At 33.6% G+C, this 17,138-nt stretch overlaps 1 protein-coding gene across 1 annotated transcript in view; it reads left to right on the top strand.

Moving 5' to 3' along the window:
* The window catches only part of LOC129953672 (octopamine receptor beta-1R-like), a 141,247-nt gene extending 124,562 nt beyond the window's left edge, over positions 1-16,685 (top strand). Inside the window, exons 5-8 of the mRNA XM_056067001.1 lie at positions 9,213-9,349; positions 15,950-16,132; positions 16,199-16,352; positions 16,505-16,685. Of these exons, the coding sequence (XP_055922976.1) occupies positions 9,213-9,349; positions 15,950-16,132; positions 16,199-16,352; positions 16,505-16,657 (627 nt within the window). The 3' untranslated portion in view covers positions 16,658-16,685. The remainder of the gene's footprint in view (positions 1-9,212; positions 9,350-15,949; positions 16,133-16,198; positions 16,353-16,504) is intronic.
* Positions 16,686-17,138: the final 453 nt, after the last annotated feature.

The raw sequence follows: 17,138 nt of genomic DNA on the forward strand, positions 1-17,138 counted from the left end.
TCAGCAGTTAATTTAAAATAAATCAAGTGCATTTGTATTTGGCAGTTAAGTAGACATTTTGCCACTGTTTAGAACAACTAATCGGTAGCCCAGTGGAGGTAGCGTCCGGAGACAGATCCAAGAGTGGTGTGTTCGAGTCCCAGAAGAAGAATACAACAAATTTGGAGGCTTTGTTTCACAAACGAGAAATTGACGATTTTATAAATTGCGAAAAGAGGCAAATGGAGAAGGACAAAAGAGCAGAGGTATCGAAAGATATTTCTGCCAACATATCAGGCTATGTTGCGGTAAAGCCAGAAGCAGTACCGCAAACAACCGCAACATCAGGTCAGGCATCTGACCAGTCAACGGCTAGAAATTACATAAGAATGCTGACAAAACAAAGCCTAAATAAACTAAACCGAGTCTAAGAATACAGAATACATGCCCGTAGTTCGAGAGGGGCTCTACAGGTCTCCGAAAAGGTATTCAATCCTATCACAAAACTGGTGCAGGTCCTGCAAGCCAAACAGACAGCCATCAGCCAGTTCGAGCGACACCTCAAAAAGCTCAAGGAGGAAATAGAGCCCCTCCTCAGAACACTAAAGCTAGGCTAAAACAAGAGACGCATCGAAAGCAAGACGTAGCACAACGAAAACTGCAGCAAAAACAACCACAATCCAAGCCCGCTTTCAAAAACACAGGAGCGGAGCAAAATAAAAAGAACCATCGGCAGTGGTAGTACCCGTTGCATGATGGTTAGTGCGTTGGACTAAGGGGTCTTGGGTTCAATCCCTGCCTGCCACTTTAATTTAAAAAATTAATTTTCACGGGTACTGCCTCTTGCGCGGGAATTGACAAATCCTTCATGAGTAATTCTTGTCATGAAAAAGTGCCGTTCGGATTCGGCCTAAAATTGTAGGTCCCTTCCATTCCTGACAACAGTACTCGCACACAGGAATGGTTGAGAGTTGTAAGTCACTAGGCCCTGGTTCACAACGGACTGTTGCTCCACCCAATTTATTTATTCTTAAATCTGCCCATTAACGAGTGTGTATCCTTTATAACCTTGTGGCTATTCGTTTTATTTTATAATAAAACATTTTTAATTTATTTTTATGAACATGTTATTATAATTCAATATTTCAAGTTTGTTTTGACATTTTCGACTTTATTTTTCTTAATTCTTGCTATTTAGTTAGCTATCTTTTATAATAATAATTCTCTTTTCAAGTTGAAAATGTTTAAAATGTAAATACACAAAGTTATTTTCCTAAATTATTGCTACTATCTTTCATACAAATCTCTTTTCAAGTTTTTAGTATTGAAACTGAAGTTATTATTCTAAATCCCAAAACTTCTTTTCATAGGAATTGTGTTGTGAAGCCTTTGATAAGACCTTATCTTTTATGTTATTCTAAAACAGTAAAATTGTGTTAATTACAAGACTTCGGTGGACAACTGTGATCACATCTTTGAGAAATAATACAATCAGAAAGATTTCCAAAATATCTGTTTTTTCTTTGCATTGTGTGGCACGTAGCTCCGTTTTGTTGAAAACATATAAACACATTTATCAAGGCACTTTGTCACATTCCATTCACCGTAACAATTGTAACAGTTTCTTTTTTCGAAGTAACCCAATCATCGTTTGAATCGTTAAGGACCTTGTTCGTGAAAGCGAACAACGAAAGAACGAGTGGAACTAACGTGGGTTTACACATTTTAAAAAGTCAATTTCAACCAAATGACAATAATGTAAGAATAACAAAATGTAAATTTTTTTCTCTAAAACAAGAAAATTTTGTAAAAACAATTTGGTAGTAAATAGTTGGGATGATCCATATTGAATAAATAAATATTTTTTTCTTTTTTTTTTAATATTTATAAATCATAAACTTCTCAGAAGCCACTTTTTCCCAAAAAAACATCATTTATGGCAAATTTTTCGAGTTAACAAGCACAGGGGTGTGTTCAAAAAAATTCAGTTTGAAGTATAGAAAAGTGAGGCATCGAAAAACCTCGTACTTTAAAAACTTGGCTACCGAGGATTTATGTATATTTTTATAAGAGTGTTTTTGTTTCGTAGATCATGTTCAACGTGCTTTATAGAAGAATTCTACTAGATAATTCTTGCGTTTTTAAACTAGTGCAGGACATGTGCAGAGGAGGTCAAGAACTGTTTACTCGTCTACCTCGTGTATACAACTCCTGCAAAATTGGATAAAGCTTTTCTTTCCTGAAGCCGCTATATCAAACTGATCCATATAGGCAATCACTGTGAAACCCTACGCATCCAGACCAGCAAGGATCTCATTAACCCCAGGTTACACAGGTTACAGAGGAGAGGGGATAGAACACCACCTTGCGGTGTCCTACTTCTAGCAGAAGAGTTGCCCAGTTTTGAGTTAATTATTCTGCTAGTCAGCATCAAAGGAATTAACGACCCAATCGAAAAAATTATTGCAATTGTGTCCACTTTGTTAAAAGCGACTTCGATGTCAAGAAAGCAACCATAGTGAACTTTCCATGATGGGAAAAGTATTTGATAGTGCGTAGGTACTAATTTGTGTAACGCCCTCTCCACGCCCTTGTATCAATACTTGCATTTAAATAAATATCAATCAATCTTTTCAATGTCTTAAGAAGGAATGATGGTAGTCTTATAGGTAGAAGGTCTTTAGCGTCAACTTGAGAGCATTTTCCTGCGACGGAATATGGACCAAATTTAAACAGCTGTTAACAATTGCCTCAAAATTGGTGGAATTATGTCTGAGCTTTTTGTAGTTCAGCTGGTATTATACCACCTGGTCCTGCAAATTTAAATGGTTCGAAGCTGTTGAGAGCCCATTATCACTTCAAGGTGGGTTTGAAAAGTTTATAGATATTTTTTCGGTTGGCTTAAGACAATATATTCCAAAAAGGAAATGTTTGAAATCATTTAATAAACGATTGGTTAATTTAAAAAAAAAGTTGAAAATAAAGCTTTTAACAAATTTAATAAAGAATATGATTTTCTAAACAAGTATTTGCACAAGCAATACATATTAAACATTCAAAGCCGTATATCTTTGGATTCCAAAGCCTTTTGGACTTTTTTAAATGAAAAGAAACGTTCTTTAGCTCTTCAAGAAAATATGGAATTTAATGGTAGTATTTCCTCAGATTTACAGAGTTCATGTTAACTTTTCTCAAAATTTCTTAAGTCGGTTTATGTTCAACATTCTTAATTAAAGCTTCATCAAACAGAAAATGTATGCATTAACAATGCTAATATCTCAAAACTTCATCTCTTTGAGTCTGACATTCTGAATGGTATCCCAAAATTAAAATCTAGCTCAAATCCTGGTCCAGATGCAATTCCATCTCTGGTTCTAAAGCAATGTCAATTCACATTAGTGTTCCCAATAATAATAATTTTTAATAAACCTCTCGGTACTAGCGAATTTCTTGTTGAGTGGAAGTTCTCATATATAAGTCCTATTTACAAAGCTGGTCCAAAAAATCTTGTAACTAATTACCGTGCTATAACTAAGCTCTCTGCAATACCTAAATTATTTGGGCTTATAGTAAAAGATCGTTTGTATTTTAGTATAAAAGAGCATAACTTTATAAAATAACACAATGTGTGAAATTGGGGAAATTCTTCTCTAATATCATACAATCTTCATCAGGAGTTCCTCTAGGTAGCCATCTGGGACAACTTCTTTTCAATATATTTGTTAATGATATCCCTTCTCTTCTTAAAAATGCCTCTTGTTTGATGTATGCTGATGACATGAAAATGTTTCTTTGTATCAAAAATAGAATTGGTCAGCAAAATCTTTAAAATGATTTAAATGTTTTATCTGATTGGTGTGATAGGAATATTCTTCCATTAAATATCACAAAATGTAATGTGTTTACGGCACATCGTATTTTAGTTCCAATGATCCACAACTATGTTCAACCAGATTCTTGATCGCAAATCTGATATTCGTGATCTTGGAGTCATTTTTGTTCCGAAGTTGCACTTTTCGTTACATATAGATTATGTAATTGCAAGGGCTAATTCAATGCTTGGTTTCGTCAAGCGAAACTACAACGAGTTTTCTAACCCTTATGCTCTGAAATCAGTGTAAATGTCATTAGTTCGGCCGATCCTAGAGTATTGTTCAATTGTTTGGTGTCCTTCTACTTCCATTGGCATAACTCGTATTGAAAGAGTTCAAAAGGCTTTAACAAGATTTGTTGTTAGGCAACTGAAATGGAGAATTGAAACTCCTTCATATCCGTCAAGATGTGCTTTGATTGGACTTGATTCTTTACAAAAAAGGCGTTCTGTTTAATGTGAACAGTTTGTCCATGATGTATTTTCATACCGTATCAAATGCCCATAAATCATTTATACTTTTGAAATCTATATTCCGGAGAGAAAATTGCGTCTTCGTCATTTCTTTAACAATCCTTATCATAGATGTAATTATGGTTGCAACGAACCATTTTCTAGATGCATACAGTTTTTCAAGACTATATGTAATGAACTTGATCTTTCTAAAAACAGATGTGAATTTAAAATCCAATTGCAAAGCAGACGTTGTTTATATTTTACATTAAAACTTGAAAGAATTGTTTTGCTCTTGCGGTAAGAGAGTTACCAGGAGCTTTGCAAATTGTAACTCAAAATTTTCTCTATTTTTGTAGTGAATTTTAACAATTGAGCTTTTGAAGTGTATCGTTCCATTTTTAGTAGTAGCGTAGCTTTTACTTGTTAAATGTCAAAAGCTGACAACTTCTGTCATTAGCGGCTTATTCATATACCCTTCATATTTTCAACATCATTTCATATAACTTTATTAATTTATAATTGGGAACAAATAAATTCGTCCAAAAGATTTATGAGTATAATTTATGTTACTTATAAGGAAAAAGAATAATATTTCAAATAATATGAACATCCAACTTATTGGATGCTTGAAATTTCAAGTAGAACTCATAGTACTCAGACTCACCCATACACATACATATGTTCATCCAATATATTAAAACAAAATAATACGTCTTCAAAAACTCATGCGTAAATAGCATATCATTTAGTATTTCTTTCAAAATACCTCACTGATATTCATATCCTTAATGATAATTTACCCTGATTTAACCCAATAAACACTCAACCAAAAAAATTTAACATTCTCAAACACACTCTGGCATATATGAGATTTTTCGTTAAGATACTTGAAGTTTGTTATTGAATTTTTCGTGTATAACTTTATATCCAATATTGGCTATTAATCCGAGGAAATATTAACCAATCATTATTTTTTAATATTCGGCACGAACATGAATAAACATTCAAATTGGGATAAAAGTTCCAAGACTTTAAGAGAATTTCGTTTCACTAATAACACATTGTATTAAAACAAAAAGGAGCTTGTATAATTAGTAAGTAGAGTAGATTTTATTTGAACATTAACATCTCATACAAAATAAAGTATGTATGTACATATAAAGAATCATTAATTTCAATTAAAGCTCATTATGAAGATAGAACCACCTGAGGAGTAAATACTCAAAAGCATATAGAAAAACACCAGTAAAATGAACGTTTGGCAGATCATATATCATTATGACCAGAGTCGTACTAGCTATATTTTCAGGCCCAGCAAGAATAACTTTCCGTGAAAAGAACACTATATTATGGTTTTTGTTAGGACATTTTTAAAAATTCTTTTCAAACTGAAATAAATGAGATCAAAGTCAACCTTTCTACAATAAGTTATCACTGATTTTAGAAAAAAGAAAAACACTTTTAAAAAGCTTAGATACCCAGATATCACAAAGCCGGTATCACGTAGTAGGGTATTAAGGCTATTCCTGAAAGTAGTGTTTTTCAAAGTGTGGGTCTTTTTGGAGGGGTCGCGAACATCCTTACGATGAATTCCAAAAGGTTGAGAAAATACTGCAGTTCAACAAACCAATGAAGTTAAAAAAGGTTTATTAAGAAAAATTATAATTAAAGGAAATATTCATTTGTGTCAAATAAACAAAAAATAATAATAACCTATATAATCCATCTTAGATATTTGTATCAAATTAACACAAAAGTTATTCTTAATGCGAAGGTACCACTTGTTTTTCAGAAAATAACTTCTCTCATCGTGGATCCGTTTTTGCTACATTGAGAATTAAATCGTTTTCCAAATTTAAGCGATTTTTTTTTTTTTAATTTTGATCATTGATGAAAATATCAATATAACTCGCATAGGTACGAGGTGGCAAATGGAATCAAACACTTCAAAACCTCCAATGTTAATCCAGGATATTCCAATTTCCCTTTTAACCAAAAGGTATCCAAATTGAAAGACTTACGTTCCAATTGCAGCATTCCATCGGCAGATGGATCCAGCAGACTTTTCTTGAGCTTGATTGACAATTTTACCTCATTTGCAGCTGCACTTAAAAACGGATTAAAGATCCATTGAGAAGTGATGACACATTTCTTCTTTCAACTTTTCTAACACCATTTTCATAACAGGCATAAATTTCTTCATATTTATCTCACATCCGACTTCTTCAACAAAAGATTGTGTCGAGTAAAATGAATCTAAGTGGTTTTGACTAACAGACGATCACCGAAATGCATTTATTTTGTTTGTAACTACATGGAGCGGTTTTATCCGGCTCCCCATCCTTGGAGTTATACTTAGGATCTGGCCCTCCAGGTTGTGGGTTGTGCGTCTGGGTGACTTCCAGGCCACGTAAAAGCTTTCATAGTTGCGAAGCACCAACAAGCCTCGGATACGGACGGATTTACTGTTGACAACCAACGCAAACGAATAAAGGACAACGAACTTCGGATATGCACGTGGAATGTTAGGTCCCTTAACAGACCACGTGCGGCCGAAGAATTAGCGGAGGCTCTAGAACGATATAAAGCAGATATCACCGCCATCCAGGAAATACGATGGGATGGGCCGGGGAAAAAGAGGATGAAAAACGGCGATATTTACTATGGTGACTGCTACCACGAAAACCAACTGCGCTTATTTGGATGCGGATTCGTCATTGGCGCCAGACTTAGGCAAGAAACCTTGAGCTTTAGGTGCATCAATGACCGCCTCATGACCATACGCATCAAGGCTAAATTCGGCAACATTAGCCTGATATGCGCGCACGCCCCCACAGAAGAGAAAGACGACAACACCAAAGATATGTTCTTTGAGCTCTTAGACAAAACATATGAGCAGTGCCCTAGTTAGGATATTAAGATAGTCCTGGGCGATTTAAATGCCAAGCTAGGAAGGGAAGACATCTTTGGTGAAATAATCAAGAAGAACAGCCTGCACGACAACACTTCCGACAATGGATTCAGGCTCATAGATTTTGCTGCGGGGCGAAACGTCATGGTAGCCAGTACTCGTTTTACACACCTCAACATCCAGAAAGGAACTTGGACTTCTCCAGATCAATCTACCGTCAACCAGATTGACCATATTGCGATCGACGCCAGACACGCTTCCAGCAATATGGATGTACGAACTTTCCGAGGAGCTTACATCGACTCGGACCACTACCTCGTTTTAGTCAAGGTAGCACTTTGGATTTCCAGACCCAAGGCAAAACAGGGAGGTGCTGGGAGAAGATACAACGTCGAACGGCTACAATCGCCAGAGATCGCCAAATCCTTTTACGACCGAGTTACAAGTAACCTCTCTCGAAGTTCTCTGCCGCCAACACAATGTATCGAAAACCAGTGGCAACATTGCCAAGATGCAATCAGAGAAGCCGCCTCTGATGTGCTGGGTTTCAAACAGCCACCAACAAGGAACCCCAGGTTTGATGAGGAATGTCGGCAGGCAAATGCAGCCAAACAACAGACACGCAAAGCGGACGTTTTGGTCAAAACGTCACAATCGACAGACGTAACTTTGAGGTAGTCAAGGACTTCGTCTACCTAGGCTCCGCTGTAAACGCAGAAAACAACACCAGCGCTGAGATCAAACGCAGAATAACTCTTGCTAACCGCTGTTTCTTTGGACTAAGAAAGCAATTGAGTGGTAAAGTCCTCTCTCGAAGGACCAAAGTGTTGCTATATAAGACCCTTATCATCCCCGTCCTGCAGAAGCATGGGCCATGACAAAAGCGGATGAAAGCACCTTGGGTCGCTTCGAGAGAAAAGTTATTCGTGTGATCTACGGTCCCGTATGCATCGAAGGGGAGTGGAGGAGAAGATGGAACGATGAACTGTACGGGCTGTACAGCGACGTAGACTTAGCAAGAAGAGAAAAAGTCCAACGACTAAGATGGCTGGGTCACGTAGAGCGCATGGAAACCAATGCTCCGGCCCGGAAAGTCTTCGAATCCACACCCACAGGACAGCGCAGTAGAGGAAGACCGCGGATCAGGTGGCGCACACAAGTGGAAGGTGACCTCACCCAACTTGGAGCGCGAAACTGGAGACATCTAGCTAGGGACCGAGCTAGATGGAGAAGTTTGTTGGGTGAGGCCCTAGTTCACACAGGACTGTAGCGCCACCTTAAGTAAGTAAGTAAGTAACGTTATGGATTTTTTCTTTAGAAGTGATGCCATTTTCATCCCGCCCTTGAAGATTTTTATTCAAGAAATACAAGCAAAAAAGTTCGAGATGTCAAAGTTGAAATGTATGAAAGTAAAGGGTCCGTTTCATGCCTTGTCAAGAATACACACACATTTACAACAATTTTAAATACCAAGGGTGCCGTGAAATAAAGTCAAGTGACATAAAGCCACATTTTACTTTTGTAGAGTGCAATAAGACCAAGTTTTAAAAGTTGGTCTTACTTTACTTGGCTTTTTTTTACGGCACAAATTCCAAATTTTCAGGACAAGATGCCAATTGTTGGTTCCTAGATTCCAAATAAAATTCATCACTTCTAGATTTTCTAAACGACGTTTTAAAATAGCGCCAAATTATTTTACTACCCTCCTGTATAGTACCCACTTATACTACCACGACCCATTACCCTTGGCCTATTTCCCTCTCCTGCATGCCTTGGCGTGAGTAAGAAGTATGCCAGAAATATTGAAAAAGTTTGGGCATGAGAGATATGAGAGCCAAACAAAAGCATAATCAACGGCAGCACATACCTTCATATATTCTCTTTAAATACCCTCTCATCATCATCATCATCAACTCAAATAAACAGAGGGTTTATAAAGCAAATAAAAATTGAAAAGAAGAATTCCAATTCCAACTCAAAATTTTCTCGTTCCAGATCTGCCAGTTTAAGGTGAATAAATCGTATGCAATCATAAGTTCATCTGTAAGCTTCTGGATACCAGGAATTGTGATGATATTTACATATTACAAAATTTATAGAGAAGCCGATAGACAGGAACGACTTTTGTACAGGTAAAGTAAATACAAAATAAAAACGAAACGAAACGAAAATAAAATGAACTCAATTTGTATTGATTTGTTTTCTGAATCGTTTAGGGGAGTCAATAAAACCATTAGAGCGTTTGATACAATCAGCCTCAAATGGATTAACATCGCCCATATTTTTTTCCTTTTTCTTATTTTTCTCCCTGTACCTCTCTCAATTTTAATTTATAGAGCAAAATAATTTAAAGTGTAAATTTAAATTTAAGCCGATTTACTTGAATAATTATCTTCTTGATTAATATGTATAAGGTGAAATGTTCTCCTCGAGAATTTCATTCTATTCTAAACATCCTTTTCTTTTCATTAAAAATTCCGAATTTTCAGTTGACAAAGGATATTTCAGTCAACGAACGATGACGACGCTAAAGCTAACGCTAACGCCAACCTCTAACTTTATTTTCTTGGTTTCCATTTAATTGGTTTGATTGCTTTCTGGCGATTTTATAAATAAAATATGACCTTTTTCCATCTTGAAAACTTGAAGCCAAAAGTAAGAAGAAGTAAGAGATTTAGCCAGCTACATATATTTTAACATTTACACTGTTGAATTGAGTTTTTCAGACCACAAAGAAGTTATTTGTTTAGGTATTCAAAAGGTGTTTTTTTTTTTTCTTTGTTGCTTTGGTTAACTTTTAACTTTATTTTATTTTGATAAGCAATCAAATTCAAAAAACGTTCTTCGGATTGTTTGTTGAAACCCCTAATTGAAGCTGGCAATTTGAAAGGCTGTGGACAGTAGAAGGGTAGAAGACATTTTAAATTAATTTATATGGGACAAATGTCCAGTTCTGTGAATTTAATTTTGTTAAGAGTCAAAGAATTCGAAAGGTCAGAAACGCTCAAAGCCAAGTTTTTATGAAATAGAAAATGAGATTTGATTTTAAATTAAGATCTGTATTGAATTTTAATTAAAAAAACCAAAACCATCTGGTGAATAAAGATATGCAAAGTTAAACCAAAATACCACAGCCCACTGAAGGAAGAGAAGATTAAGGATTGGCACAAAAGTTAATAATAATAGCTAAGATAAAGCTAGCATAAAAGTATTTCGGAATAAGGAGATTATTTTTTCATCAATTTCTTTAGAACGCATTTGTTTGCACGATTTAATCTTAGAACTCAGAATTTAATTCTATCCAAACTCTTTAAGATATGACTTATTTAAAGAAACAAGGATGTTTTCTAGAAAATATTTCAACCACACCAATTATGTTTACCCTTCATCCAAAAGTTAGTCTCGACTAGAGTAGAACGTCGAACGACTATACATAATAGTTAAAACTTGTATTAAAAAACAATTATTTACAAAATCATATTGTCCTTCCAATAACTTATGTAATGGATACATTTTTGGGTTAAAATCTCTAATGATTTATAAAATCTTTTCTGTAATTTAGGGCTTCAATACAATATTGGGCAAGAAGGTTCCAGTTGCTTCCATTTAAGATACTTATAGAGTCTGATTCGCTTGTTATTAACTTTTTAGAGAATACAAAACTTATTTCTTTTAGAAAGGGGCACACTGATAAAAAGTGATAAGAGTTTTCTTGTTCTTGCAAATTACAGAGAGAGCAAAAAATTGACTGGTCATTAAAATAAGGTTTGTAATTTAAGTCAAGAAGCTCTCCCCTAATGCAACAAATGATAGAAATTTCAAATAAGCTCATTTTGTCTGTAAAATAATTGAGCTCATTCAAATTATAATTGAGCTTTGGATGTAGCGATCTACGTGAGGAGCCATTTGCTTTCTCAATTAGATCTAGTCTTATTTTGTCATCTAGCTTTTCGAAAATACAATTGATCTTTTCTCTCATACTCTCATCTTCCATCTCCCAAGGATGCACTGAAATAGAGCTCAATATGGTTACATCCTCCCATTTCCTGAACCAACTTATATTTTTTTGTATAATTTTGGTAATAATAATAATTTTGGTAATCGATTATCATCATGAGAAAGTATTTTGGCTACATAATCAAAGTGCATTTTCAAGGTGAAAATAAAAATAGAAGTTTTTTTAGGAAGAGCCGTTGCAATTTTTCAACCTCATCATACTGCTGATATCCCCATTCCTGACATCCATATGTCATAATAGTTCTTAGACTCGGACGTACGCTACATCTATTTCACAATTGTCTCATGTTTTTTTTAATGTTTATTAAATTTTGGTATTTCAGGATATTTTTGAGAAAATTATATAGTTGGGTGTAATTATATCCGTTGAGAATTTTTAGAAACCGGACTCTCTTTCAAAATTAATATCTGTTACAATGCTTTTTCCTGCTTTCTTACGATAATCTCAGAAAGTTTCTATGGGGAAGTCTGTTATCTTCCTCTAATGTAGCTAAAAAGCAGTTCAAGTGCTGTACAAACAAAGCCCTCTTGAGTCCTTTTTTTAGTGTACAAATTTTAGTTGGGGGTAATGCATGGAAAATACTATCTTTTTATGAAAAAACATTGCAGGTCCTCAAATTAAGCACTTTAATTTATTACTGAATAATACTTGTCTAGTATGGCATGGCGTACTTAATTTGCAATGTATTCACTAATTGTATCAATTTCTAAAATTAAAAAAAGAGGAAACTGTATATTTTTTTGTAAAAATAAAACAACTTGTCGTTTTAAAAGTACGTAATTTTTACAAGATACGAATGAAACCTGAAATATGCCATCTTGTGCAGCACTCCATCGTGCCAATCTGAGTCAAATGCTTTTTCTATATCAAGAAGAATAAGCCCAGTCGATTTGCCAAGGGATCGATTTTTCTTAATATGTTCACAGAGTCTAAATAACTGTTGAGTAGTACTGTGATACGTTCTGAATCCAAATTGTTCATTCGGAAATATCTGAAGCTCACCGATGCGTAATATTTACATTTCAAAATTTTTTATAAAACTTTGCTTATACAACTAAGCAAACTTATTGGTCGATAGCTTGTTGGGAGTTTTGACGGGTTTCCAGGTTTAGGAATCGGTATTACCCTTCAATATTTCCAATTCAATAGAAAATATTGTTTTTAGACACGCGTTTATCCAAATTGTAAGAAATTCGAGTCCTCAGATTTTTTCATTTTTAAGTTTGTAAACTAATTTTCCAATACCTTTTTATTATACAGAATTGATAATAAATTGATATTTTGTTTCTTAATATGGTTCATAAATATGTGGTCTTTAGAATTAAAACTAACAATTATTAAAAGAACATAAATTGTGCTTTGCTTTTATTGGTGTAAACTCATTCGTTTTGTATTGCCCAGAAGCAAATATCAAATATCAGAGTGGGAAAACGCTATCAAAAAACCAGTTTTTAGAGACACCTGTGTTAGAGAAATGAAGACAATGGGAAATACATTTTATAAAGTAATTTTAATAGTCTTTGAGAATTATTTGTTCTTCCAAATCGACCCTTTTAACTTCTTTTCAAAAGAAATAAGCACCTAAATTTGCTTCGTAATTATTAGATCTAGACGTTGAGGTTCTAGCTTTGATCAAGAGTCTTAAGGACGAAAGCATTTCACCCAGATTGATTTTGTTGAAATACAAAATTTAACGCATCAGTTATGGGATGTATGTCTTCCCAAGGAGTGGGCAACCTATTGCTTCGTCGAAGGCACTGCGAATACCATTAAATATCAGGACATCTTAGAGCACCATCTTTTACTTTATTTTTTTTGTAGTTTCCGTTATAATAAGTGTTTTTCTTACTCAACCAAAATATCAAAATAAAGTTTGAATTATTTTTCTTAATTTAAATAGCCAGTCTTTTATTTTAATTTAATAAGAGCGTTTGGGTCGTAATATTTCTTAATTTATTTCTTACTACTTAGTTACAATATTTATATTAAAAAATATAAATATAAATAATATAATAATAATCTTAAGTAAATAGTTAAATAATTTATAAAATAAAAAGCCTCGTAAAAGAATTTCATTTAAAGCATTTTTAAACTTTACTCTACTCCATTAAAAGTTATGTAATTACATCGCATACACAGTTTAAAAAAGCACAAGAACGTGATATGGGATCACTTTTTCCTTAGTTGGTGTAATGACGCGGTATTTGTATACCCTGAGAGGTCTTTAAGGAACATGAATTGGGTAAAGTGCAAGCAGTATAGAACAATCCATATGGTTTCATATAACATCTCTGGCTGAAAAAACAAAACACTGTTTCCTTCTGATTTGAAAGGTTTTCAAGCCTAAACGTAAGTCTCCTCTGGTTTAAGGAGGGCATAATATTATCTACCCAGTTCAATTTACGTGGAGGATATCTAGTGAATTTACGCTGAACAGCTTCTATTCTATTTATGCTTACTGCATATACTATGCTACTAGCATATTCTAACGATGATCTCACCAATGAGATATGAAGCATTTTAAAAGTATGCGGATCAGTAAATTCCTTTCAATTTCTCATTAAAAAACCCAGCATTTTATTTGACTTCAAAATCATATAATCGTAGTGATCATTAAAATTTAACTTCCTATCGAAAACAACACCTAAATCCTTTAAAACCGAAACCTAATCAATGCTAATACTATTAAACTTATATTCAAAGTGAATAGGGTGGCGTGATCTAGTATAAGACATTTGCTTACACTTGAAGATATTGAGATGAAGGCAGTTATCTTCTCACCACTGAAAAATAAATTTTGGTCATCTTGCAAAAGATTGCAAACAAGTGGACAATTGATACATTTGTAAATTTTTAAATCGTCAGCAAATAAGAAGCTTTCAGAAAATTTGACACAGTCGTTAAGGTCGTTTATAAAAAGAACAAACAAAAGTGGCCCGAAATGGCTTCCTTGTGGAACTCCTGAAAAGTTATAAATTCTTTTTGACGTTTTACATCCAACTTTCACAAACTGTGTACGGTCTGTTAAATATTGATCTAACTGATTCAATAATTGAGAACGAAAACCAAGGTGATATAGTTTTTTTAATAACACGTCTTGATGCACCCTATCAAACACCTTTCAAAAGTCGGTGCGTATGACATCAACTTGCTTACCCCGTTCAATACCTTTTGTACAAAAGTGACAAGCTAGTTGTAGAGTTAATCGTTTACTCACAAACCCGTGTTAATTGTCTGAAAACCCTTGCTTAATATTTTTATAAATCCCTTTTTTGAAAATGGCTTACAAATTTTTTGGAATAGTTTGAAGCTTTGAAATCGGTCGTAATTAAGGACATCCTGCTTCGAGCCTGTTTTATGAATTTGAGTAATGAGTGAATTTTTCCAAGTATCTAAGAACTGACCAAGGCTTAGCGATAAATTAAATAATTTTAAAAGAGATTAAGAAAGACCATATTTGCAGAATTTTAAGAACAGAGGAGCAATTTCAACACTGTCATGTTTTTTATTGTCATCCAAAGACGAAAGTTCTTCTTAAACTTCTTCCTTAGTTAATTCAATTTGACCTAAACATTTTATTGGTTGGTTGTTTATGATAATGTTTGAGTTATTTGAGTTTTCAAATACAAAATTCGACTAAAAAAAATATTTTTGATAGGCTTGCAATTGTTATAAGAAAGAACACAGCTCCATTTTTATCAAATATTACCAACAATACTTTGCATACAAAAAAATGGGTTTAAATTCAATATTGTTCTGTGTTATGAAAATATTTTTGTGATAAATCAATGTCTACCAATGTCAATTTCCACGTATTAGCGCCATTCTTCGAATTGTGTATCAAAATATTCCGAAGGCAACATATTTTTTTTAAAAGTAAAAACAGTTTGTTACAGTTTTTAATTTATTTGTAAAAAAGTGTTTGTTGTCTTTATAACATCTTGCTATGACATTCGTTTAAAATTAAATTAAATTGAAGTCGATATCTGTATTAGTTCGTGAAGTTAATTTCTATCATTCAAGAAAAAACATTTAACATATTTTTAAAAGTCTTTTATTATCCATAAATTAAAATTTATTTAAAGAAGATATCTCTCCTAGTATTTAAGATATGCAGGACGAAAAAAGGTATTCCAAACAAAGGTACAGAAGTACCAACATGTGTATGTACATATAAAACACACATCACACACAGTTGACATTCAAAAAACTTCCAATGAGAATCTTAAAATTAAAAATAAATGTTCACAAAACAAATATACAAATTGTAACTATGTATAAACAAAGTTTCCATTTCCTCGGATTCTCAATTTTCACTCATACATGTACATATTTATTTTTCATGTATGTAATTTGTTATATTTAACTCTAAACTTTCTTTTCCAACTACTATCAGTAACCAACATACATTTATATAGCTCGGAAAATGTGACTAACAATTTATATACAAACAATTTTTTTGTTTTTCCTACTGTTTTCAAACCCAGAAAACTATTTTATTATCGTTTAAAATGTCAGTTTAGAACTTAGTGTTCAAAAATGATCAATGACCTCCATACAAAAACGGAAAAAAGATTATTTATAAGTCTCTCAGGGTAGGTCTACATAAATGTTGTGCTTTGTATAGTGCTTATCTTAGAAAACATTTTACTGTTTAATAAAAAAGAACAAAACATTTTTAAAATTTCGTTTACATAATTGTATATTTTCACAGATCAAAGGTGGCAGCACTTTTGCTGGATAAACACTTACAGATAAATCACATACCCGTCCCAAGGCCCAGCATTCATGTCGAACAAACTACAATAACGACGATGAGAAGGGAGAAGAAAGCTGCTAGGACTTTAGGAATAATCATGAGTGCATTTCTAGTTTGTTGGCTGCCGTTCTTCTTATGGTAATTATTTTCAAAACATAATATAAAACATAATAAATAATTTTTGTTTTTTTTTTCAAACAAAAGGTACATAACTTCGTCCCTTTGCGATAGTTGCAATACGCCCCGAATTGTAGTTTGCATCCTTTTTTGGATAGGCTACTTTAACTCGGCTCTCAATCCAATCATCTATGCGTACTTCAATCGTGAATTCAGAATCGCCTTTAAGAAAACGCTTCAGGTAACCTTTCCGCTTCTCTTTCTATCGGCTTCTGACTCTTAACTAGTGCACTATACACACAATAGAACAGTTTAAGCCTAGTGCTGTAGTAGTAAAGTCTTTTTTAAGAGAGTAAAATCAAAACAAAAATATTTTTCAATATTCAATATCAGTCCTGCTGCCCACAAGCGATACTCCAGTGCCGTGTCAGCGACGGAGTTGATCTTCCACCGTATATTCATTCAACAGCTTCCTCAGAGATCCATATGAACATCCTTCGGTCAAGGAACTTCAATTCTTCACAGCAATTTCAATCAATGTACTAAAAATAACTAGGCTTAATAAAAAAAGAAACCTCTATATTAGTATCTTAGGAACTTTAGAAAAACTGTATTGAAGCACAATTTTCTATTCCTGCTAGACAATCGTCTGTTTCATACATAACAAACATACATATATATATTACATTATATACGTAACGTACATAATATTTACATAGATTCATTGTAGTTACCTACTTCTGTCGATAAGTTTATTGTAAATTTTATTTTTTAGTGTAATGATTAACATCAGTACTATCTAAAAGCTAATTTTTAAGGAAAATTATAATAAAAGAACAAATGTTACCAAATTAAACCTAAGTTATAAAAAAGTTATTGTATATGAAAAACAAAAATAAAATATATATTATTTATGAATCGAGAGAGGCCCCAAAGAAACAACACAACACAAAAACCAAGACATTAGAGAAAACAAAAACCCTTACAACAAAAAGTAAGCTAATAACAATGCCAATACTATTAATGA

This window comes from Eupeodes corollae, chromosome 1 (assembly GCF_945859685.1).
Source record: "Eupeodes corollae chromosome 1, idEupCoro1.1, whole genome shotgun sequence".
NCBI classification, from domain to species: Eukaryota; Metazoa; Arthropoda; class Insecta; order Diptera; family Syrphidae; genus Eupeodes; species Eupeodes corollae.